This window comes from Poecilia latipinna, unplaced genomic scaffold (genome assembly GCF_001443285.1).
Source record: "Poecilia latipinna isolate Pla-1442-1.1 unplaced genomic scaffold, P_latipinna-1.0 Scaffold1222, whole genome shotgun sequence".
Taxonomy (NCBI): domain Eukaryota; kingdom Metazoa; phylum Chordata; class Actinopteri; order Cyprinodontiformes; family Poeciliidae; genus Poecilia; species Poecilia latipinna.
In genome coordinates, this window is record NW_015113838.1 from 80939 (window position 1) to 106193 (window position 25255).

Genomic DNA, 25255 nt, shown 5'->3' on the forward strand with positions numbered 1-25255 from the left:
TGAAGTCATCAGCCAAAGTTTTATGAAATTAGTAGATTCAGTTTTATATTCAATAGATGGCGCCGTTGCCCTCGCGGCAGCTGTCCAGTGCCATCTTTGAACGCCTCTTCCGGTTTTTGGCTGCTGCGTCACAGCGGCGTCGGTCGCCCGGGTAACCCAAATCGACAACAAACCTTTAGAGGTGAAGTTACTAGAAACTTAAGAGGAAACGACCACGAGAGTTAAACACGAGCTATGTTAAATTGTTTTTTTTTTTTCTTCGAGTAATAGTGAATTAGCAATTAACTATTTCGAAACCAGAGTTTTGAAGTATCTCAGAGGTTAGATGTGAGAAAAAAAAAAAAGTCAAACCCTGTGTAAGTTCATTGGTCTTTTACTGCCTCATGAGTGAGGTCTGTGTCCGGGTGGCGGTCCGTATCCGTCCCCTGCTCCGCAAAGAGCTCCTCCATCAGCACCAAGTGTGCGTCCAGGTGGTTCCCTCGGGTTCCGGGCAGGTGAGGCTCGGCTCGGACCGCCTCTTCTCTTTCGACCACGCGTTCGGACCGACAGCCAGCCAGGATGAAGTGTACGAGTCTTGCGTCCAGCCCCTGGTGGAGTCTCTGCTGGACGGATACAACGCTACCGTGTTTTGTTACGGACAGACTGGGTCTGGCAAGACGTACACACTGGGCGGAGGGAGCAAAGGCAAGTTATTAAAAAAAGTCGATTTATTTCAAATGAAAGAGAAATTTAGTATGAATGTATTACACATAGTGCGTATTCACTGCTGTTTATTTGAATGATAATGTCCTTACAGCTAATGAAAACACAACAAATACTTTCTCAAATACACTATTAAATAAGATAATCTGATACAGAAATTCGACACAGTAATCATGGAGGAGACTGCATACTTGACACATGTCCAGCAAATAGTCACTGGTAAGCCACAAAAAACACACTGCAAAAGAAGATTCCTATTTACCAGAGTTTTGTGTCCAAGCATATTAATGAAAAAATTTCGCTGAAGAAAAAAGTGTGATAAAGAGAGGTGCTTATGCAACAGAAGTGCCTTTTAGAGGATTGTGAAAGAAAACCCATTCAAGAATTCAGGAGGTTTTCATGGCATGACTAAATGGAGAGGCACAGATCCCATATTGCTTAAGGTCGTTTTGTGAGACATGTTATGCTTCTGTTGGTCTGCTGTGTTTTATCAAGTCCAAAGTGCAGTTAGCATATGCTGGAGCCCTCTTTGCATCCCTCTGCTGACAAGCATATATGGGCATACATATTTCATTTACTAGCAGAAAAAATACTAACTAATGGTTTAATCCCCATGGTATCTCTGTGCTTGATTGACCAGTAAACTAGACCTGCTTTAGGTTTTGCAGAGGCACTGACTGCTTCCGTGCAACACCGCGTTGAAACAATAATTCCTCTAAAAGGAGCATAGAGAAACTCGGTTTTTAGTAGCTCTAAGCAATTAACAAGCTTAAGAGTATCAGTTATGAGTAAAAACTTGAAATATATCCGTGTGTGGAATGATAAAAGAAAATTTTGACTGGAATAAAATTAACTTTTTGATTATTTTTAATGAATAGGATATGGCCTGTTTAGTTTTTTATATATATAATTAACACTTTAACAAAAAAAATAAAACCAAAAACTGTATCATATTTCTGATTCTTTCAGACAAAATATTCAAATTAAATCTTTGTCTATATTTTGAAACCTTCTTGCAGATGAAGGAGGAATTATTGACTGTGTAGCTGAGGATGTGTTTTTGTTGCTGGCAAAGCGGAAGAATGACGATAGCATTGAGGCAACGGTGCAGATTTCATACATGGAGCTGTACAGAGAGGAACTGCGGGACCTGTTGGACATGAACACCAATCATAAAGAGCTTCTCATCAGAGATGATGAAAAGGGGAACACAGGTAAAAAAAATTGTGACCTATAAATATGGCAAAAGAAAAAATATAGAATACATTCATGGAAAGAAGAGATGACAGACTCGTTTGGTTCAAAGATTTTGTGTGTATTGACATGAATTAATCTGACTTTTACCTGGTTGTAAATTTGATTAAATTCAACAGCCAGTAAATGAAAACAAAAGATTTACATACTGTGATTTTAAAAACAGAAATTTTGGCGGCTTGTTGGTGTGGAGAAAACGAGTGTTTGTTAACAGAATATCAGTGAGGAAAGACCCAGTAACCCAAAAGGGATTTCCACACAGTCCATATCCCAGATTTCACAGGCATCACTTGGGATGCTGAATGTTAAAGGTAATCTGTCATCTGCTGAAGGTTCACCTAACCCTGGTCATAAAGCTGGACAATGAAATACACTGACAGAGGACCCTATGCAATCTCCACAGTCATGAATTTTTACGGCAATGAATCGAAGCAATGTCTAAAATAAGAGGGGCTGAAAAGTTTTTGTCAGTGATGAGAGACTGATAACGTTTTCCAGAAGACATCTGCTTAAAATTGTGGCTCAAAATGCACAACAAGCTACAAGCTATTAAATCATTGGGTACACTTGGTGTTTTGTTATCATCTTTTCATTTTTTTTTTTTTTGTATACTGCTCTGAAATAACATTTATTTTATTTTTTTAGTTGCTCTGCTGTTTTGCCACTTACTGTGTGGGTTTGCTTAAGCGTGCTTCCCTTCCTACCCTCCTCCAAAACATTGATTTATTACTTGAATTGTTGCGTATTTTCATATAGTGAAATGTAACTAATTTTGCAGCCTGGTAAAGACCCGGGCGTGCCTTGTTTTTATTTTAGTTGTAGAAGGTAGACAGTTCTTCCTGTCAGTAATACCCTTATTCTATCACCTTCGGTTCACAGTCTCCACTAGTCTCATTAGTTAAAACTGTCTTATTTTATTTTTTTGACTGTGTTTTCAGTTGTGATTGGTGCCAGAGAGATGGTTGTCACGTCAGCTGAAGAGCTGCTCGGTGCTGTGGAGATGGGAAACGCCCTGCGTCACACTGGTGCAACGGGAATGAATGAGCACTCCAGTCGCTCTCATGTGATCCTCACTCTTCAGGTCCGCATCCGTTCTCACAGCAACAACAACCCATCCTTAAAGACCGTCCGCTCGTCCAAACTCTGCCTGGTGGACCTGGCGGGCTCAGAACGAGCTAGCAAAACTGGAAACACTGGAGCTCAATTCAAAGAGTCTGCACTCATCAACACTGGCCTGCTCGCCCTTGGCAATGTTATTCGCGCCCTCTCCGACCGTGGGCGAAGTCGTCGCGGCAACGGCTGCAGCAGTCCACATGTGCCGTACCGTGATGCCAAGATCACGCGACTCCTCCGGGACTCCCTGGGAGGCAACGCCCACACGGTGATGGTGGCCTGTGTGAGCCCGTCCCACCACTTCCTTGCGGAGACTTTGAATGTTCTTCAGTTCGCATCCAGGGCCCGTCACATCCGCAACTGTCCGGGACGAGCACTCTCTCTGACAGATGTTAAATCAGATCCTAAAACCTGCCAACCTGCCGAGACACGATTGGAGGAGCTGGTGTATGAAGTTCAGACCCTGAGAGAGCTTCTGAAAGAGAAGGAGAAGGACATGAAGGAGATGGAAAGGGAGAAAACAAGGGGTGGAGGTGGAGATGGGGATGGTTTCAAACAGCCCAGTCAGATTACAGCGTCCATACTGGATAAGAGGCTGAACCAAGACACAGCTGCACAGTATCTGTTCTTGGCAAAGGAAGCGGCATCTTTGCTTGCAGATATGTCCAAAGCATTTCCAAGTGTTTTGTTCAGGCAGAGACTGCAAGAATGGCAGGAGAGACTGGCAGCTGTCAGCCAGTCACATCATACAGGCAGTACAGACTGCTCAGAGGGGGCTGGGGACCACCAGCTCCATGTAACCAATTTAAACCTGAGAGAGGAACTCCGCAAGTGTCAGGTAAAAAGACAAAAGGGAATTGGTTTAGTTACATTTAAAGTATGCATGTGCATTATAGTCCACTCCTTAAAGTAATAAGTTTTTTTCTCTCTCCATAGGAAGCCCTCCAAGAAAAAAAGCAACTTCTGGAGGAAAAAGATGAAGAATTGAGACGGATTCGAAGAGAAGTTGAGAAACTGCTTGAAGAGAAAAGAAACCGAGTTTTAGCTACAGAGGAAGAGAAGGAGCGTTCTCGAATACAGGTGAGAAGAATGAGCAGGGAGTTAAATGGCCTGCTTTCAATGCCTTCTGGTATTTCAAGGATTTTTTTTTATTGTCAAAAAAATCCTTTTGACAATAAAAAATTTTCTTCCACATGCATATTTTTGTATTGATTTTCAGACCGAACAACTGGTGAGTCAGCAGGTTCTGATTGATCGCCTTCGCAGCAGCCTCGTGGCTGCTCGTGGGATGACTCCAGGGGCAACCGAAGAAGCAAGGCCTTCTGGGAACTCATGCACAAGACCCCAGAGTGTTCCTCTAATCACACACAGCTTGCTGCACAGGCCATCCAGAAAGGTATGGCATTTAATCCTAAATGGATATGGGTGTGTGTTTTATCTGTTGCATGCGCCATGTCTGTATATGTTTTTGTTTGATTTGCTGTGTTTGTAGATTCACTCCAGTCCACCCACCTGTTCGCTGGAGAGGGTGATGACAGCTTTTAGGATGCGTGGTCATCTCCTTCTGGCTGAGATCGAGGAAAAAGATAAGGTCTACTGTCCATTCATTACACAACAGGTCGAAAGCAAGGAAAGAACTCAAAATAATCATGAGGAGGAGACAAAAGAGGAGGAGGCAGAAACGGAAAGATCTTTGTGCAGGACAGAATTTAGGTGAGAACCTTTACTATACAGCTTTTTATGCAGTTTACCGTAAAAAAGATCTATAAACATTTATAGTTACAGGTACTATGCCTAGAAGTGAGGATGTTATTAATACCATTTTTCCAGTGAGGAAAAAAAGGGAGAATCGTTGTTTGACTGAATTAGTATCGCAGTATCAGTGTGAGTGTAAACTTTGCAGACACACTGGGTCCCTGCTTGGATGAACAAAATTGTGGATCTCATAACTTCCCGATGCACTCAATTAAAAGTCTACTGGCCAATAGTAATATTTTTGGCCACATTAGTGGAATTTTACTTTCAATATGTTTTCCGTGACCCTTTGGTCTGCAGTTTTCTCTAAAAGCATCAAATTAATCTGAATTTTCTATTAATATTATTTTTGTTATTTTAGGCTTCCTTTAAATCGGACCTGGACAAGCTGGGAAAAGAGACTGCTGCTGAAACCCAAAAGCACTAGACTGGAAATGTATGACGGAAACACAGCAGTACCAGAGTCTTATTTGGTCAAAGGTATACTTTATGTGTTCATTATTTTACATTCTTTCAGTTTACACAGTTTGTGCCATCCTCTCCTTTCTGGTTTCTCTGCTCAACTATCCCATTGACATAAACTGTACCCAGAAGCCGTTTCCTTTTCCAACTTATCAGACATAAACGAAAACGCTGTGAAGAAGGTAAGGCGAGCCAACACTGCTGAAAGAAGAATCCATGAACTGAAGGTCAGCATGCGCTTAAAGGAGGAGCTCATCAAAGAACTTGACACAACTGGTGAGTTAACATGGTTTTATGTTGCTGTATGTAGAGAAATGGAACAAAAGGTTCTAATAGGTTTGGAATTGAACCCTTCTGGGCTTTATTAAGTCTTTAAAAAGGTTTGATTAGTACTTCAAGGTTAACACTGACTCAGATACACTATCAGGAAGTAAATAAGATGAACTTGATGTCTGAACGTGTTTAAATAGATTTATAAGTTAACAGGTTTTTTTTTTTTTTTTTAATAACATAAATAAACCTGAAAATCAATTGTTTCTTACCAACAGAAAGAAAAATCCAAGCAGTGGACAGAGGTGAAATGGGAAACGTGTTGGAGAGACTCTCCATGCAGAGCCAGCAGGTCCGAGCCGAGGTCTACCGCAGCCTGCAGAGCATGAGGCTGGAGAGAGCCAGGCTTCAGAGCAGCCTGAGGGAGCTGGACGAGACCAACAGCAGAAAACCCCATCGAAACAGGGTCATGTGGGGAAAAGGAGGGCAGGCCATATGGATCCCACATGGGTTTGTCCATTTAGGGCCCATGTGGGCTGTGGCCCTACATGGGCAAACCCATGTGGGGCCATCGTGGAACCCGTGGACAAACCCATATGGTACCCATATATCAGCCCTCCTTTCCCCCACATGGGGCCCACCTAGGCATGCTTCACTGTATTTTTTGTGGTTGATGAGAATAACTTTTATTTTATTTTTTTTATCAGTATTTTTAAGTAATTATTCATTACGCATTTAACTCTTGCACTGTTAAGTGTTTTATAGTTTGTTTTATTAACCAAGAATTTCAGTTTCTCATAATTTAAAATACAAAAGCACTTAATTTTTGCAGGCCATCATTGCGTCGTGGTGTAATGATCAACTTTTTTCTTAATTGAAGTATTTTGTGTTCTTGTGTTCAGGGTTTAAAGAGTTCATCTGTTCCTGAAAACTCTCCCGTGGAAACAAACAGAATGGTAAAGTATTAAACAGACATTATTTGTTCTTAGACACAATTATCTTCTTGTAAGATAAAACAGAAGCTGATCTTCTTTTGTCATCTTTCTTTCTTTCGCCCTTGCATTTCCTTAATGTAGCTTCATGACAGTAGTTGGCTTGAAGAAGAAGAGGAACGGGCCATTCACCAGAGAGCAGAGCTGCAGGAGCTGGGAGAGGAGCTGAAGAGGAAAGTGGAGGTGCTGCAGCACAGAGAGGCCTGTGTCCAACAGAAAAACAAACTGCACATCAAGATGCTGCAGTCCAGTCAGGTCGGCCTCTGCTTCCAGCACAATCCATTTGTAAAAGTGCGTTTTCAAAGCTGGAATTGTTTTTTTTTCTTTAACGTGTTCTCCGAATTCAGGCTTTGAGTCGGGACTTGCTGCAAGTGTCTGTTCAGTTGGAGTCTGTGGAAGAGCAGCTTCAGAGTCAGAGCAGCGTGAGAAAGACCAGAGGAGTTACAGTCAGGGAGCTGGAGAAAGAGAGAGACATGCTGAAGATGAAAAGAGACACTCTGGAAGCCCAGCTGAGGGACAACAGAGTGCTCACTGTGGAGGTAAGACATTTCATGTTTTGATTTTTCTCTATGCTCCTTACGTTATTTTTCATTTTGTTTGATTTATGCTTGTTGTATAGGAGGAGCATTCCCTCATCCAGCTGGAGGAAGCTGTTGAGGCTCTAGATGCGGCTCTTGAATTTAAAAACAACTCCATCCAGGAGCGGCAGAAGCACCTGTTCATCGGAAACTCGCCTCTGCTCGAGTCCAAAGACACAGAACCCGCTCAGCACTGTGACATTACCAGGAAGCTGAAGAAGCTCTCATTACCTGAGGCCATAGAGCTGTTGATCAAATATTTCAACAAGGCAAGAGGAAATTATCTTCATCATATATTTAATTATCTTTACATGTAAAATATTTAAGGCATAGATTGGGCTAAATTCCCTCCAACAGGGCTGTTTGACACCCTGCATCTCACTAAAATAAAATATCATATATTTTAATTTGCTTGAGTAATTCAGTAATACATGTAAAAACAGAAACTGTGTTTATTTCTGCCAATTTTGATGATTATTGCTTATAGCAGATGAAAACCCATATGCTTTCTTGACAGTCAGTCTCACACTGCATCCATAAAGAGAACATGTCACAAAAGGTCATTCCTAAAGAAGCTGGCTGTTCACAGAGCACTGTATAGATTCACACTGATGGAAAGTTGAGTGGAAGGAAAAAGTTTTTTGTTTTTTTTGTTGTTTTTTTTAATAAGAGATCCACAAGTAACAGAGATTACTGCGTTTTAAATGAGATTGTGGTGAAAAGCCTAATTCAAAGTCATGGGGAGAATCAAAAGTTGCAGACTGTTGCTAGAGTCTTCAAGAGCCTTTTAAGCCACTCAGTAACTGTGTGTTGAGGAGTTGTTTAACACCTAAAATTCTGATTCTGGATAGATTTAAGATATGTTTTAACTTTTCTGGACTGTCCTTACAGCATGTTGTCATTGTCCCAGCCTGTGTGCGCACTGTGTTTCTTTAATGCCTCGAATTCACATTCATTTATTCTGTCCTCTGCTTTGCTGTACTAAACCACCACTGTCGTCAACAACTCCAGGTTGTTTGTCTTCGAGAGGCAGAGCGTCGTCTACATTTGCAGTGTGAAGAGCTGGAGCTTCATGCCGGCGAGCAGGAAGCAGCACTTAGGGAGATGGAGGCAGCCATGCAGCGTTTTGCTCTGGACGCAGACCGCAGGCTCACCCTGCAACACAGAGAACACCAAAGCAATGTTCGGCTTCTGCTACAGAAACTTAAAGGTGAGGAGTACTGGTGATATTTTCTGTGAATTTTACTGTTTCACTCATGTTTCCTTCTGTATCGTTCATGTGTTTCTGGTTATTTAGAGGGGATGTCAGGAGAGGCACAACAAGCCATACAAGACAGAGTCCAGCACCTGGAGAAAGAGTTGTTTTTCTACAAAAGCTCCAGTCGGCAGCTGAAGAGGAAGCTCAAAGAACTTCTAAGTGATGCTCCCTACAATGACAATCAGTCCTCACACACACAAGAGAGCAGAGAAAGGCAGGGCACTCACTTACCTTTAAGTGCGGATGAACCCAAAGCACACTGCGAGGAGGAGGGAGAGACAACACACATTTCCACCACATACACAAAAATATATGCAGAGGAAATAGAATCTAAACCAGTCAAGCCATCACTCACACAGTCCCATGGAAGGTATACAAGAGGTCAGCCTGAGGCTAGTTTAGAAATGACACCTGTCAAACTGTGTCGCAGGGAGCTGAGGGAGATTCCTGCAGCTGACCTGCAGCTCCTTGGTGCTGCCACTAGGAGGCACCAATCTGTCGTTAATTCAAGCTCTGAGTCGATGATGGAGGACTCTATAGAAGTGCCCAGAAACACGTGATTCTGCTTTATTTTCTGTCTGCTAACTTTGCGGCAGATTTTGAGTGGATTATATTAAAGGTTCTATTTTGTAGATGACTGATTTAAAAAAAAGATTCACTAAATATGTTGTTCATTTTTTAGTAGTATTGTACAATTTTCAAGTGAGATCATAAAACATTCAAAATGGTAAAAATTCATTATCTGAAAAAAATATTTTAACATGTTTGGGTTGATTTCATATGAAAGTGAAAGTTTTTGTTTTAAATTATTATTTGTTAATTCAATTAAATATTGTACAGCACTACATATTAGAAGGAGGATTTATCCCTGTGCGTTATTTGGGAGACATAATTATAAGCTCTTGTCCAAAGCTGGATTTAAATGCTAAATGTGAAACACGTATTTGTAAATGTGTTAAATTAGGTTAACGAGGCAAAGCTCAGCACTTTACAGTTGAAAGTCTCATAGTTACCACACATTATATGTTTTCCCTTCGTTTCACTATATAATTAGCTCTTCTTTTTATGCATTCCTAATAAAAACTTATGTATTTATGTTGATCTTTTTTTTTTTACTAACTTATTAAAAGCTGTAAGAATCACAATGGACTGTTTTGTCTTTTATGGGGTCTTTCCACTTGGAGTTTGCAGATTCTCCCTGTGCATGCATTGGTTCTTTCTGGGTATTCTGACTTAATTCCATAGTGCAAAAATATCAGGTTAATAGGTCTCTAAGTTGTCCATAGTTGTGTGTGTGTGTGTGTGTGTGTGTGTGTGTGTGTCTGTATTGTGTGTCTCTATGTTACCCTGTGATGGACAGCATTAGAGACTCACCACTGGTTAGATTTTCACAGCTGTCAACCTTTTAGAAATTTCCAATTGGATGATTGCAAGTGACAGATTTGCAAATTATTTTTTAAATCTTGGAGAAAGCTTACCTTTAGATAACCTTCAGAACTCACACAATTTGTAAATAAATAAATACTGGGATAGACTAACAACATGTACACAATTGTTACAATTTCTTACATATTTACAATGTTAATGTTACGACATTTTATTTCTTTCATTTTTAGTATTTTTAATCAGTCAATATCTAAGGAAACACTAAGATTTTAAGGTCGAAGCGGAGGAGGCCAGCACCAGTTGAAATGTAGTTTCGTGCTGTTTAGAACCACTGGGCTTCCGTACCGAGTTAGACAATCGCTAGTAGCACAACCAACCGCAGCTCAGTTCCCTCAAGACGTAGAAAGAAGTACTTTTAGTCAACTTCTCTTGTCACCGTTGTCTCTGCAACACAGCTCTGTGAGTGTAACACAAACAAAGGCTTAGCCTGAGCGTGTGACGGTTTTGTCGACTTTTTACACTTGTTAGTACGCTAACAAAAACCTGCTAGCTCGGTTGTGTCGTTGCTGCTTCCATCAGCAGATTGTTACTATCGGCAGAGTTGAAGAAAATTGCTGTGATTGTAATTTTCATTATGAATAAAGATTTAGGCGGATATTTTTCAGGACTGTATAAACATCGTTCCACAACATGCATAACTATTTCATGTTAATACTTATTTTTAATGGGACCATTTCTTGTGATTTAGTTTCCCGTTACGTGATGGCATCGTCTGCAATGATCACTGTCCCCACCACCGCCTCCCGGTTCGCCCTGCTCCAGATTGACTCAGATTCGGACTCGGAAACCTCCGAGCCGGGGAAGTCCAACACCAAACGCGGGAGGGATTCCTCCGGGAAGTCCAGACAGGGGAAATCAGGAGCAACAACGGGGTCAGGGGCTAAAGGTGGTCAGGGTAGCGAGAAGAAGAAAGATAAGAAAAAGAAGAAGAAGGAGCAGCAGCAGAGTGAGGCGAACGAGGTGAGACAGTCTGCCAGCCATGCCCCCATTTTTTTCTTCTTATTAATCTGCTATAGAGCTGAGCGTCTGACTGCTCCATCTTTGTTTCATTTAACCGGAACTGAAACTGCTCCTCAGCCACAGGCAGGTGTATTCTTGCCTGAAAACATGACCTTCACTCTATAAGCAAAGCAATAAAGAGTTCTCGAAGGAAATGTTTTTAAAAAATTAGGTTTATTCTGTTTTTTGTTTGTTTTTGTACTTGTAGCACCAGTTAAATTGTCATCACATATTTGAATCACAACACAAAGGCCAACAGTCATGTGAAATGAAGTTAGGACACTTAATTAAATGTTGAGTTTAAAAATAATAAAAAAAATAATAAAAAATCCACATCTTTCTTATTTATCCCTGGGAAATAACTGATTTGTCTTGGTTGATGAACTTTGTCCGTGTTATCTTTGGAAAACTTTAGTCCGCGCCCTCCATGTTTTTCTTTTCAAAGTTTTCCTCCTTGAACACCTTCCATCAAAGTTTAACTTGACTTGTGCAATCACAGTCTGCAGCAAGACAGCAGGGATTTGGAAACTTCTTTCATCTTTTTTTTTTTTTTTTGTCTACCTTTAGAAATTGCTTGAACAGCTAGAGCTAGACCTTAACACGTTGTATTGAATGAATGCTTGTCTACTGTTTTTTTTTTGGACAAGGGAATTGATTATTTCAAATTCATTTGAGATCTTCTTAAATGTCTAACAACCCTTCCTAATGTGGATTGGTAACTTTGTTATCATTAATTGAGACAAATGACCTTTCAGTTTCTGAAACATTTTGGATAAATGTTTTGTCTGTCTTTGCTTTAGCTGCGTAATCTGGCCTTCAAGAAGATTCCCCAGAAGTCCTGTGGCCCTCCGCCCTGCATGACGCTGTCAGGAATAGCCAGCGACCTCCTGAGCCCGGCGTCAGTGGACCACAGCTTACCTTCAGAGGGCTGGCAACAGTGGAAACAGAGAGACGAACAGGTTAGAGAAAATGACTTGAAACTGTGCCCTGATTTTGGAAACACACTTGATGCTTATTGGAGTTGAACTTTTCCTCAGCAATAGAGAAGCTTCTGCAGTGAACACTTTTAAAGGATTTCCGTTGTTGCAATAAAAGAGTACATTTGTTAAACGAAGTATACTTGTCCTTAATATTTATATGACAAACTGCTCTGTCAGGGCTAAGAAGTTAGTTTTTTTTCCCCTAAGTTCAGGTTAACATAACCTTCTTTTCCGTGTTTCTGTAGATAACCACAGAGCTGTATGAGGCAGATTTGGAAAAGGCCTTGATTCTAAGTAAACTGGAGTATGAGCAACATAAACAGGTACATAAACTGCATTCACATACTAATAACTGATGAATGCTCGAAACAGGTGTAGATTTCACAGCTTAAAGATCTAGAAGAAGGGTATCACTACTATTTTCTAAAACAAACTGAAGTTTGTAGTTATAACATGGTAGAATCTGAAAACAGTCAAGAAGAATAAATACTTTTTTTAAAGCAATGTTCAGACAGGAATGCATTATAAGTCAATTTTAATGCAAAGGCTGTTAAAATTGCTAAAGTAAAAAAAACAACAACGTATGTCACCAATTATTAGGCATAGAGCCTCTTTGAGTCTGCAGTGTAAAACATGGTGATCATTTGACATGAATAATTGGTCATTTATGTTCATCCGAGTTAAATTAATCGCTACTGGCAGTAATAAACACCACAGATTACTGGTATGAAAACCATAAAAATGAATCAACAAGAGGCAAATGATGTGTTTGTGTCAGCAGAGCAACACAAACGTAGCTTCGCCAAAGTCACGAGGAGGGAAAGAGGGCAGCGGGAAGAAGGACAAAAAGAAAAATCAGCAGGCGAAAGACAAAAAGACGGTTTCTCTGCAGGACTTCCAAGCTGAAGGCTCTGCTGGTGGGATAAACTGGTTCATCGCTTGCAAAATCTTTTCATACGGCTGTACTTTTATGTTAAACTCGCAACTAACGTTTTCGGTGCAAAAGAAACGCTCATGCAGTTGATAAAGTTTTCACAAAATGTTATGATTGTTTTTACTGACGTCTGTTTTTTGTTGTTGTTGTTGCAGATCAATTAAGTAGAAAACAAGAGGTGAGAAAGAAGATATTTTTTATTTATTTACCTCAATAATTGTCTGACCATCACCAACATTTTTTAACCCCTTAATTAATGTTTAAAAAAAAAAATAAAAAGTAGACAGTTTTTTTGTTTTGTTTTTTTTTTTGACAGGATTCCTGCATTGTGTGGTCTAAAACAATATTGGATTTTGTTTTCCTCAGCTTTGAATAAAAATAGAAAAACTAAGTAACCACGTGGAAAAATATGTATTTGGACACTTTAGTTTATCTAAAGCAGGGGTCCCCAAACTACGGCCCGCGGGCTGGATTCGGCCCGCCTCCTCATTTGGTCCGGCCCCCTGAACAATACCAGAGAGCATTCAGTGTTTTTTTTTCATATATATGTGGATTTTTCTTCAACCACCAGGGGGGCTCTTGAGCAGATATGAAACTTAGTTTCCCTCAATGGAATATATACTAGTCAGTACCAGTCACCGTTTCACTCACGGTTTTTTTCCATTTGCATTCTGGGTAAAAATCTATCTACAAACGCGAATATGTCGTCGGCAGTAATCCAATCCCCCTACCTACCCACCAACAAAACTTTTCTAAGGTTTCTTTCTCGAAAAACTAAGACCGGCCCCCGACCAGAAAAGGGAACAGTCATGTGGCCCTCGCAGGAAAAAGTTTGGGGACCCCTGATCTCAAGGATCCATCCATTCAAAGCCTGACCACACCGAGTGTTTTAGTTATGCAGCATAATAAACTACTTCATTCTGCAGCAACTCATTTATGCCATGCACATTTTATAATTACTATATACCATCGACAGAGCGAATAGCTTTGTCCTCAGCATGAATAAACAAAACAGAAGCTTGTGTGTCTTCATGTGGACCGTTGTGTTACAAAGTGCTTATAGCTTCGAATCTTTTACATAATTTCCAGGAAACCAGAGGGACAAACATAGCGCCAGGAATCGGACAGGAGGAACGTTTTTTTAACAAAGTAGAAGATGATGTGAGTCGGATTATCCAGAGGGAGAAAAGACTTGAGCAGTTTGTGAACAGCCCGGGTCAAGAAGTCAACACACCCACAGAACACGAACCGGTGAGGGTAGATGTGGAAAGAAGCACTAATATGCTTTCATCTTTTTATTATAGCCACATGTAACTTAAGAAAGGACTCATTTCTTTTTGATGTGTATTCCCTTCAGGTGAACTTGACACATATTGCGCTTCGTGTGTCAAATGTTGAATTGTTGTTTTGTAGGATCCGCGGGCAGAACAGCTGAAATATGAGCTGGAGAAAAAGGACCAGGAGATTAAGAAACTGAAGAAGACCATCTCAGAGTGGGAGGTCAGACATGGAAACGGCTGGACTGCCGTTGCTCTGAATGAGCTAGAAAAACTTTTCACTTCACAGACGTCTGCTATTTGGATAACACACAACAAAGCAAACTAATACACTATTGTGTGATTGGTACAAATTAGCTTTATAATTGTTTCACATTGTAAATATCACTATTTATGTAAGGTGATTTTAGAAGAGACAAATAAATCATTATAAAAAATCTTGAATACTGAACTATAAAGGAATAAATTAGGACCATCCATGTTTTACTCCAGTTTAAATGAATCCAGTTGCACCGTATCACATCAGGAGCCTTTATTTGCATCTCTCCCTGTTTGAACTCATCACTAACCACCGATTCTGCTCACATCTCAACTTTACAGGTGAAATACAAAGAGGTGAAAGCGAGGAATTCCCAACTTCTTAAGATGCTCCAACAGGGGGAGAGTGAGTTTATCAGCGCAATCCTTTTCACTCCTCAGCTTCCACTTGCTCGGCCTCCTGTTTCATAACGTGATCAATGTCTTTTTGTAGTGAAAGACAAAGCAGAGATTCTTCTGCAGGTAGAAGAGCTGTTGCACATCAAAGAAGAACTGTCCTCACAGGTTTGTCACGCAGAGGCCAATGTTGGTTGTCTCGCACGGTTGTGCATTTCTGTAGACATAAATAATATTCTTTGTTCTTTTACTCAGGTAACATTATTACATGCTGCTCTTGAACAAGAAAGATCAAAAGTTAAAGGGCTCCAATCAGAGCAACCCAAACATCAGGTGAGGACAAAGATGATTGTGTTTTGTTTCACTTCTCTGTGTGGCGACATGTTTACATGCAGAGGAGGAGCTGAGCTCTGAGTTTAGTGCCTGTAATAATTCACACTGGTCATTAGAAAACCCAATCGCTCGTTTAGGTGCGATCTATAATAGATTACAAACCTCAGACAGAAACCTCATATTGTTCCTCACTGGGGAAATTCAGGTGTACCAGTAGGAAAGTTACAGGCAAACTGGAAACATTTAGACTCGCATAAATGTAAATCTATTGATGGACCGACCGCTGGCTAACGGTGCATGTTCCTCAGTTGTCTTTTCTTTATGTGTTCACCTCTTTGTTTTTATCCTACACTTGAATCATGGAGAAAAATGCATATTTATGTAAACTAATTTCTACCATCATCCTAAAGTAATTATGTGGGTTTTCTTTTTTTCTTTTTTTTTTTTCTGGTTTGCAGGGAAACAAGAAAGGGAAGAAAGGCTCTGAAGTGGATCAATGAAGATTTCTGAAGGAGGAAGAAAAAAATGAACAGAAATAAGAAAAATGAACAAATTAAAAAAGTGATGCTGATTATTAAGGTTCTATTTTTATTTCATTTTTTTTCCCCTCTTATTTTTATTTTACTTTTTATAGTCTGACCGTCAGCTTGCATGTCCCATTAAATGCACAGAATATACTCCAGATGTGGCATGCTGTATTAAACAACCAAGTGACATTTATTTATTTTTTTTTTTAACTGAGTTCAAAGTCTTTTTGGAAACGGTTGCTCTGCAGAGCCGCAGCATCTCCAATGCTCCAAAAGCTGTGTGCCTCTTTTCATGGATTCTGATGCCAAATTGACAGATTGAAATATACGTTAATGGGGGTGGTAGGCTGTTCTTGCTCACTGTGAAGTAAAATAAAATACTTTTTCAGTGAGTTTTTTGGTTTTTTTTTAAAAACATTAATATTTTTACATTTTCAAAAAAAAAAAAAAAAAAAAATTAAATTGTGAAACCATGGTTCTCAAAGTGTTCTAGAAACACTCATGATATTGAGCGTTGTCTAATGATACTCAGGAGAAACACTGGTGTCTATTAATTGCAGAGAAAAGATTTTTAAAACTCCTATTTTGAACTAAAGCGGATGGAAGTGAACCAGTAATGAGTGCTGGTAAAAATTTATTTCTCTTCATTTCATAGTTTATAACATGACTGACACATTCACAAAGGTAATGTGAAGGATTTATCGGAATACAATTTTTAAGCTTATTTAAAACATTTTTTTCTACCGCTGTTGTCACCAATGCAAAGCAGCCATGTTAGATTATGAGGTCAGGATTTCCAACTTTAACGGGCAAACCAGAGAAACCCGAAGAATTAAATTAAGTACTTAGTTTATGAAGTTTTTTTTTTTTACATAAAAAAAATGTATCCTCCTAATTAAAAATAGTCAAAAAAAGAAATTAAAGACAAAAACTAATGATAGAACAGCGAGCTTTTTCATTGAGACCAACTAGTAAAAAAAAATGTTCTGTATTCTTGTAAAAGTGTAATGGTTTGTTAAAAATTTTATGTTTAATTTTTGACAGAGAATGTAAAGGTAAAATCTTTTGCTATTAAGCATTTCCAGGTACTCTTTACATTTCTTAAGTTGATTAGGGTTTAATAAAAGCTGCTCACATAGGGAGAGTACAGCCCTGACTGTGCAGTTCCAGCTGGCCCACATATTCACAACCTTCTGCCGAGTCATCCACACACACACACACACACACACTCCCCACTCTGAGACGACTGCTCCAGGTCTGCCTTTGATCCTCATCCTCTGCCCGAACAAATCTGAGATGTCGGACGCAGTGAAAGATAAACCTGTAAACCCTGAAACCCCCCTCAGGTCGGACAGGACCCACGTCGTCCTCAGAAGCGCCTCGGAGAGCAGAGCCTTCACCGTCAGAGGAAACTGCACCGTCACACAGGTCGGGAAGCTGGAAACTGTTTCTGTCGTCTGCAGACGGCCTAGTGCAATCCTCAAACTAAGCTGTCATTGCTTTGGCGTGTGTGTGTGTGTGTTTTTGTGTGTGCGCACAGCTGAAACGGTGTCTGTCGGAGCGGCTGCGTGTCCCAGCAGAGCAGCTGGTGCTGCTCCTCTCCGGACGGGTCCTCAGGGAGGCAGAACTCATGAGTCACCTTACAGAACAGAAAGGATCGATCAGCCTCTGCGTGATCCGAAGGTACGAAGCGCAGCGACGATCAGTACATCAGTGATGAAAAGTTATAGTTATATTATGAAATACATAATGGATGACAAATTTGTAGCGATTTTACAAAATAGAAACAATTACAAGTGTTTTAAAGACGTCGATAAGCTAAGATGGTGTATCTGCGGTGTTTCGGTTGTAATTTATTGTTGCAGTGCAGGGTGGAGGCGACTCTTCCTTTGTAAAATACTGTTCGCTCGATACTCTTAAGACGTCCAATGCCTTGACTTGTCAGACTAATCTGTCAGGGTTTTTCATATGTGCCTGTATGGCTCATCACCCAGAGCATCTTTTTGTCTGAACGTGAGCACAGAGCCTTGAAATAAAGGATTTTATTTCAAATCTAAGAAGCATACACTCCATAAAATAACCAGTAGTTGTGCCACACTTGGCATTAGCCATCAGTTATGCAGGTCGTCCAGGTCCTGAAGCCGAAAAGCAGCTCCAAATCACTTCACCGCCTCCAAAATGTTCATGCATTTTGGAGAAATAAATGACAATGCAGGAATGCACTTAGCTTAACAAGAGCCTACTGTCAGAATGATGTAATTTCTTTAAATGCTGTGTACGCTGGACTGATATATATATATACTCTTGAATTTCTTTTGATTGAGATCTGATGCATCGCTTTTTCAGATTCTTTTGCCTACTTCTTGTCGTCATACAAGTTTTATTTACGGTAAATGTTTTCTTAATTCCTCAGAAAAGTTGTTACAGTTAAATCATGATGTAACAAGCGGGCCAAGATATTTTCTCACACGACTTGACGCAGTCCATTTTTACATTGAAGAAATTTGGGACATAACCAAACAAAATGAATCAAATTTGAAATAAGCAGGCGCACTCAGATTTGAAGAACACATCGGAAAAGGCTCTTAAAATGAGTCACTCTGATTCTGAATGGGAAACTGATTCTTTTCAAGACATCGTCCTGTTATCTGAAATTTGTTGACTGTGTGTGGGCAGAGCACGACTGAAATGTTATTTTATTTTTATTCTGGCAAATAAGACGACAATAAATAATTTTTATTAGATCTAATTGGTTATTAATGGGGGGTTTTTTGTCCCCAAACAAGCAGATTTTTACTGGATAACTGCTTCACTGAAATTATTTTTATAAGACGGGCTTTTCAGTACATACATCAGGTTTAAGTATAAACTCAGTTCGTCTTTCTTAGGCCTGAACCTTCATCGACTCGGACCTCCAGTGATCCAGTTTCAGAACCTGATGGGTCAGAGCTAAAAGCTGTTCCTGACCCAGAGCCCAACCAAACACCAACTCCCACCTCTCCACTCTGCTCAGGTAAAACCTGTCAAACATTCATGTCTCTCCAGTCATCTACCCCCCCCCTGCTCTCCAGTGTTTTCAAGTCCTTCTGTCTTTTTTCTCGTTCCGTCTTGTCTCAGCCGAGGGTTTGGACAGTCTCGGCTCGGAAAACAGCAGATCCAGCTTTCTTACTGCCCTCTGGAGCCAAATGGAGAGCGAGTTACCGAGTGACCCAGAACTGATGCACCGTGTTCTGGCCAGCCCACTGGTGCAGAATGCCCTCTGCACCTCCAGCCCTCCGCTAACAGGACAACGCTCTCCGTCGAATCCTCAAATTCAACAGCTCCTGACAACAAACCCTGAGGTGGAGGACATGTTGAACAACCCAGATGCCATAGAGCAGGTGAGTGTGTGTTTGAGGTACAGTTTTTTGTTTTTTTTTTGCAAGTTGTTTGAGTGGTATTTCTATTATTGTACCTTTCACATTTAAACTTAGATAAGTTCAAATGTGGAAAGATTCTCTTCCTTTGTGGTGTGCCTCAAACATCACATCTCCCTTTGTTCCTCTCCAGCCGCTGGGACTCATCAGGGAGCCTGAAATGACAGAAGAGGTGATACAAAAAGAAGACGGAGCTTTAGAAAACGTGCCCATGGTGCAGGATAACCCTGCAAACACTGCTCTGCATGTCTTTCAGACAAATGACGCAAAAATGCAGCAACAGGATATTAAACAGACTCAGGTAAAGCAATGAAGGTCACGATTGGATATTTAACATAGTTCATTGGTTATATCAGAGGTTTGCTTCTGGTGCCTCTGGTCTTTCAGAAAACAATGTTTCCATTACTCACTACATCATGCGAGAGTCACCAGGGACCAGGAGGACGAACCAGCCCAACATCACCTCCGTCCCCTGACTCCACAGATTCCCTCAGAGAGCTGACTGCTTCTCCCATTACCGGTTCTCTTAATGCAGGTAAGAAAATGTGCATGAATCCAGTCAACTTATGCATAAAGTGTGGATGATTTGTAGGAAATCATAATCTCAATTCAGTCCTGAGCATTTCTCAGAAGGTTAAATATCAAATATCTGAAATGTGATATATGTACATACTGTGGCTGCTGCCTTCAGGTCTGCAGTCGCTCCTGCAGGAGATCACAGCCAGTCCGGGTCTGACGGAGATTCTGCTCTCTGGGCCGCACATCAACTGTGTTCTGAACTGTCTCAGCCAGAACCCGGACTTTGCTGCACAGGTGATGCGTGGATGGGTCTAGTTTTTTGTTTTTTCACTTAAAGTAAAGACTTATTATCTGTTGTTACTTCAGGAAAAGTCATTTTCTATCCTTCACCACTTAAAGAACAGGTTGCCACCGTTTATGCAAGAACATAGATGATTCCAGATTTATCCTCTTCCAGCTGCGACATGTAGTTCCACCACTAGATGTCACTAAATCCCCACACATTGCTCTTTTAACCATGACTTTAAATCATTCCTTCCTCCTGAGGAGCTGAGAAACTTCAGTGCTGATGTATTTCCTGTTGCTTCAGATGCTGCTGAGCCATCCCTTGCTCTCAGGAAATGTTCAGCTGCAGGAGCAGATGAGGCAGCACATTCCTCTCTTTCTGAAGCAGGTTTGTTTATTCACTCCAGGGTTATTGTAATATTATATTCTTCATATTTTTGACAGATACCAAATTTTTTTTTTTTTTGTAATTAATATTTATTTGTCACTAAAATAGATGTGGTATGGAAAGAGTTTGGTCTTGCCATACCGCCATATGAAACATTCAGCTATCTCTGATTCAAAAATGTTATTTATTATTGTTCAATGCATTATAGATGCAGAATGGAGAGCTGCTGTCCATGATGCTGAACCCCAGAGCAATGGAGGCTTTGCTACAGATCCAACAGGGGCTGCAGACTCTGGCTGCAGATACTCCCTTCCTCATGCCAGTGTGAGCAAAAATGTCTAAACATTTCATTTGTTCTACATGAGTTACTAAAGTAAAACGGATGTCTTATTAAGAGGGTTTTCACTAAAACTTCAAAACTTGTAAAGAAAATGATCAAATTTAACAATTCTTGAAAAGTCTCAATTTTCCACACTAAGTATTAAATTCCATCTTTAATTTGTACATTTAATTTGTTTATTTGTATTTCAATGTTTTCCCCCTCATTGATACGAGAGAAGAAAAAAAAGAAGAAGAAATGTGTCCATTGTTCTTTTAGGCAATGAAATTGAAAATATTGTTACAATTTCTATTACTTCCCTTGAAAGTAAAATGTTTAAAGAGTTTTGATATGAAAACTGGAATTTCAGTAGTTGGTTAGAGCCTGTCATGAGTCACTGTTCCGAAGTTTTTAGTATTCTGTAAGAAAACCTTAAAGTCTGATTGCAAGTCAAAAATAAACATCCACTTAAGTAGGTACAAATATATTTTCAATTCATAATGAGTAAGTCAATTTAATTTTAAAGCTAAGCTAGACTTATTTATCTATCCTAATTTATGTAATCCATTAATTTAAATGATCATGTCTTATATACATAAAAGTCTGAAACTGAAATGACCTTTTTCAACAATGTATCTTTTTGGCAGTGCGGGACCTGGAACCAGTGCTGGTTCTGCTCAGCACCCATCTGATCCCAGCCTGAACAACCAGACTGGCTGCCGTCCTCAGGACGCCCCACTGACAGAGCAGCAGCTGCAGGAGCAGTTTGTACATCAGATGCTAAAGGCACTGGCTAACACCAACGATGGGGTAACTCACTGATTCCCTGGTGACTAAAATTGTTTAACTCTTTTTACGTGTAAAATTGTAATATTAGAAAGCATAAGTCCCTTAAATAACCAAAATGTTATTGTTAGCAACTGTTAGTATTTGCTAAATGGATGTTTCTACAATGTCTCGCCAAAAATGTTTATGCCTCTTTTCAGTTAACAACCACAGATCTTAACATGTTTTAATGAGATTTCGTGTGAGCAACCCAGATGTTTTTTTTATCCAGTTTGCCCTATTCATCAACTCCAACCAGCTACATAATTCAACTATGCAACCGGTTTCCTTGTTCTGGTTGTTAGCATTTTTAAATTGAGATAATAAAATAACAAAACAATTCTTCAAGATTATTGGTCAAATAAGCCTGTTATAATAACTCCTTTCATCCTTACTCCACTATGTACAATGTGCAAAAATGTAAAAATGCATTAATGATTTAGAGACATGCATTGTGTCACCAAACATTCAGACTGCATTAAGAAATTACAGTACAGATTGTAGTTATTCAGTCACAAGAACTTCAAATGGTTTTGATTTTGTTACCTGTCAGGTCCGTCATGAGGAAGAGGAGGATTTCCAGGAGGAGCTGCAGCAGCTGAACTCGATGGGCTTCAGGGACAGAAAGGCAAACCTTCAGGCCCTCATCAGCTCAGGAGGAGACCTGTCCTCTGCTCTACACCTGCTCAGTCCTTAACAATTAATTATCAGTTATTAACAAGTGAATTACAAAAAAAAAAAAAAAAAAAAAGCAGATGTAATTGTAAGCCATATTTAAACACAAAGTGTCATCTAATATAGTGATAAATCACTGGTAGAAACATGTATCCACCAACACAACCGAGCAACAGTGCAGATGTAGATTATAGGCGCTGACTAAACCAGAACTCACAGGAAAAAAATAACAAAAAGTATTTAACTGAATTATGGCAGGGATCTACACCACATATTCATATTTTAGTAAACAAACCGAGTGTTTGATAGGAACCAGATGAATTATTTAGCAGAAAAATAGGAGTTTGTAGTGGAGAAAAAAAAAAAAGTCTGCTTTGATGCTTCGATTCTACTCTACATGCAGTAGATTCATAGCGTCTGCATCAATATTTAAAAGCAGGTGATTTATTATGAATGTCTGGCACACGGTGATGCCTCTTTGCTTTGCTGCCTCCTGGTCACCGTCTCTCGCCCAGGCAGATGTCCTGTAAGTTCACACATGCTTCACAGTCTTAACAGATTAAACCTCAAACTCAACAAGTGGTGATGCGTGTCCCGACACACCCAGGTTGTTCACATGTGTTAATCACAGACTGACTCAGGTGTGGCTATCTAAACATTCAGGTTCTTAACAAATGTGCACATGTCGACATTTAGCTGTTCTTTATTCAAATAGAAACAAAGATATTTAATTGCACTTAATAAAAATGAACATGGTTTTCCCTCGTTAAGCAAAACACAAACTTGTTTTCTAACTGAGAAAAAAGTTAGGACACCGTAATAGTCTTGCTTGTTTTAGCTGAAACAACTTCTGTGAGGTGCTTCTTTAGCTTCTTTACTCCACTTCTCACTTTGAGAGATTTCCTCGAGCATCTTGTGCTCTGCTCTCAGGGCCAACCTGTTTGGATGGCCACTCCTGAACATGTTACTGGTTCATTTTAATGTCCTGAACTTTCTGACTGTCTTCTACACACTGAAGTGGCTGATTTCTAATTATTTTGAGACTTTAAAAAAAAAATAATAATAATCCCTTTGCAGACTCAAAAGCTGATGAGTAATGATCTCTTGTGTGCACCTGATGTGATAACTGCCTAAAGTTTGAGCCATTTAAAGCGGGAAGATATGCTGGGGGTACACCAGAACTTTAATTTATTTTAAAATATCTTCTCTTCTGTTTGTATAGATTTTTTTTTACAAATATATTTATTTCAGTGTTGTTAAAATTGGCATTTAATGTCAATATATTTATTGATATTAAATGTACACATCCCTCCCAAACAATAGTAAATGTAACATTCTAAATAAAACATGCTTTGATGTATTTATTTTTCTTGTCCAACAAGGAAAAAAATAACTTTGTTTACAATATAATTCTTCTCAAAACGTTGTTACTGTGAGATATTTCAGTTTTTTTTGTCTTAAACACATCATCAAACATTACCAGCTTTATTCTTTCATTCCCTTTGATGAAATTTTAAAGAACTGAAGTTGAAACATACTTGTATTTGTTGCAGTTCTGTTAGTCTTATTTAACCAATATCAACTCAAGGGGTTGTTTCCAAAATAACATCCCTGTTTTATTTCCAAAAAAAGAGAGCTGTATTTTTGTTGTTTTACGGTTGATTTTAATGTTTTAATCAGTCACTCAAAACCGAACAGGTAAATGTATTACGGTAGCTGTGTGACTTTGTTTACTTTTTCTCAAAATACCTGCAGTAACTTTTGTTTCTGGCTTCCAAAAAGGCTCTGGAAAATATCTACTTTTGATAAGTTGTGATCTCTACAGATTGGAAAACCTTCTAACTTTAAACACTAGAGGGCAGTTTTGTTTGCCTTTTTGTTAAGTTTTTTTTTTTTTGGTCTGGGATTTAAACAGCACTGCAGGTTAATTAATAACTTCATATTTATCTGCAATGCTTGATTTAGAAATCATTAACTTCACAGTTTAAATGGTTAAATAAACATACAAAACGCATTTTAATGCCACCTTTAGAAGCAACCTTATTTTGTTTAACAATAAAAGTTGATGTCTACCTAAAGTGTATCCTAAATGTGCAAGAGTCGCTCTGAGATCTTCAGCTTCCTGACAAGCATGACGCGTTCTCGACGCGTTCTCGACACACACGCCTGCGTGTGTGTGTGTTCTCCACTTGACAACCTGCCTGAGTTTCTCTATGGCTGCCAGACGGAGGGGGTTTAATCTCCAGCTGTGTGAGGGTGAGAGATATGGGAGTAGCTGAGGGGGTTTTCTGGATTAGAAGCTCCAAAAATATTCAAGTTGAGGTTTGAAGATGAGTCATGGCACAGAAACAGCTCTTCAGTATGGAGTGGAGCGCTCTCTCGCTCAGAGTGTGTCTTCTGAAGATACCAGCAGACCTGACAAATGAGGTTACAAAGTTTCGACTTGCTAGCGAGAAGACAGAAACTTGCCGTTCACCTGTGTGCTTTGAATCTGCAGTCGTCTTTGGTCTTATTAAATGTGAGGAATGCACCTTCAAAATTTGGTTGCTGCTTTTTGATGTTCATCTTCAAAAAGATGAACTTGCTGTTTATTTCAAACGCTTTCCAGTGGAAATTAGAACAAATATTTGAGATTTAATTCTCTTAACTTTCTGACAACAGATTTGAAGTTTAATTCGATTAACTCTAAAATATATATTTTAAAACGAACGTCGTGTAAATTTTAAAATTTAAATGAGAAAGATGTCTAGTAGAGACCTGTGTTTAATGATTTCCCATCCTGCAAAGTGTGAACTTCTACATTGTAATTAACGAGATGGTCAAGAACCTCTGAACTTCTCTAAAAATCTTAAAATGTATGGAATCTGTAAGAATTAAAGTTACTTACGTCGGACTCAATCAGCTTTGTGGTTAAACCAGGACGGATCAGGACATACGAGCATTAAACCTCAACAGGTTTGATTCAGATCTTTTGAGGTTTCAAACATTTTAACTGCACAGAATAACAAAGATTCCCCATTTTAGGCAGAAGGGGAAAAACTTTGCCTTTCTCAGCTTTAATACACGGACACAGATTAAGACGTTATCCTGAAGTAATACTAGAGTAAAGCTTCTTGGTGCTCATCTAAGGTAGAACGTTTCTTTAAAACTGGACTGGGCTTTAGAAAAACGGCAGCAAAAATCCCCCAAATCATCTGTACCAAGTCGGCAGACGCCTGAGGCTGAACCTGCTGCAAAGCCGAGAATCCCTCCAGCTAAACCTGGAAGGTTTCAGACAACCTATAGGTTTAACAT

The 25255-nt window shown here is 39.6% G+C and overlaps 3 protein-coding genes across 5 annotated transcripts; all 3 read left to right on the top strand.

The window, feature by feature from the left end:
* Positions 1-59: 59 nt before the first annotated feature.
* Positions 60-9529, top strand: LOC106960726 (kinesin-like protein KIF27). Of its 2 annotated transcripts, none has more exons than XM_015053979.1 (15): positions 60-684; positions 1722-1916; positions 2895-3907; positions 4006-4149; positions 4289-4465; positions 4562-4782; positions 5186-5304; positions 5416-5562; positions 5835-6022; positions 6459-6512; positions 6633-6803; positions 6896-7087; positions 7168-7395; positions 8138-8336; positions 8424-9529. In XM_015053979.1, the coding sequence occupies exons 1-15, from the start codon at positions 384-386 to the stop codon at positions 8942-8944; spliced, it is 3870 nt and encodes a 1289-aa protein (XP_014909465.1). In that variant the 5' UTR covers positions 60-383; the 3' UTR covers positions 8945-9529. The 2 variants fall into 2 exon arrangements, with proteins under 2 accessions (XP_014909465.1, XP_014909466.1); XM_015053980.1 differs by having other exon boundaries at positions 62-684; positions 5443-5562.
* A 445-nt stretch (positions 9530-9974) lies between these two features.
* gkap1 (G kinase anchoring protein 1) lies at positions 9975-15927 on the top strand. Of its 2 annotated transcripts, XM_015054005.1 has the most exons (12): positions 9984-10229; positions 10519-10790; positions 11630-11788; positions 12055-12132; positions 12591-12726; positions 12899-12921; positions 13833-13994; positions 14157-14243; positions 14621-14684; positions 14772-14842; positions 14930-15007; positions 15466-15927. In XM_015054005.1, exons 2-12 carry the CDS (start codon positions 10533-10535, stop codon positions 15505-15507), a joined length of 1158 nt encoding a protein of 385 aa, XP_014909491.1. In that variant the 5' UTR covers positions 9984-10229; positions 10519-10532; the 3' UTR covers positions 15508-15927. The 2 variants fall into 2 exon arrangements, with proteins under 2 accessions (XP_014909492.1, XP_014909491.1); XM_015054006.1 differs by lacking the exon at positions 12055-12132 and having other exon boundaries at positions 9975-10229.
* Positions 15928-16697: 770 nt separating this feature from the next.
* Positions 16698-24644, top strand: LOC106960738 (ubiquilin-1). The gene is made up of 11 exons (XM_015054007.1): positions 16698-16962; positions 17075-17217; positions 18423-18547; positions 18652-18914; positions 19084-19251; positions 19338-19485; positions 19642-19763; positions 20059-20142; positions 20351-20466; positions 21109-21271; positions 21840-24644. The coding sequence occupies exons 1-11, from the start codon at positions 16831-16833 to the stop codon at positions 21981-21983; spliced, it is 1608 nt and encodes a 535-aa protein (XP_014909493.1). The 5' UTR covers positions 16698-16830; the 3' UTR covers positions 21984-24644.
* The last annotated feature ends 611 nt before the right edge of the window (positions 24645-25255 follow it).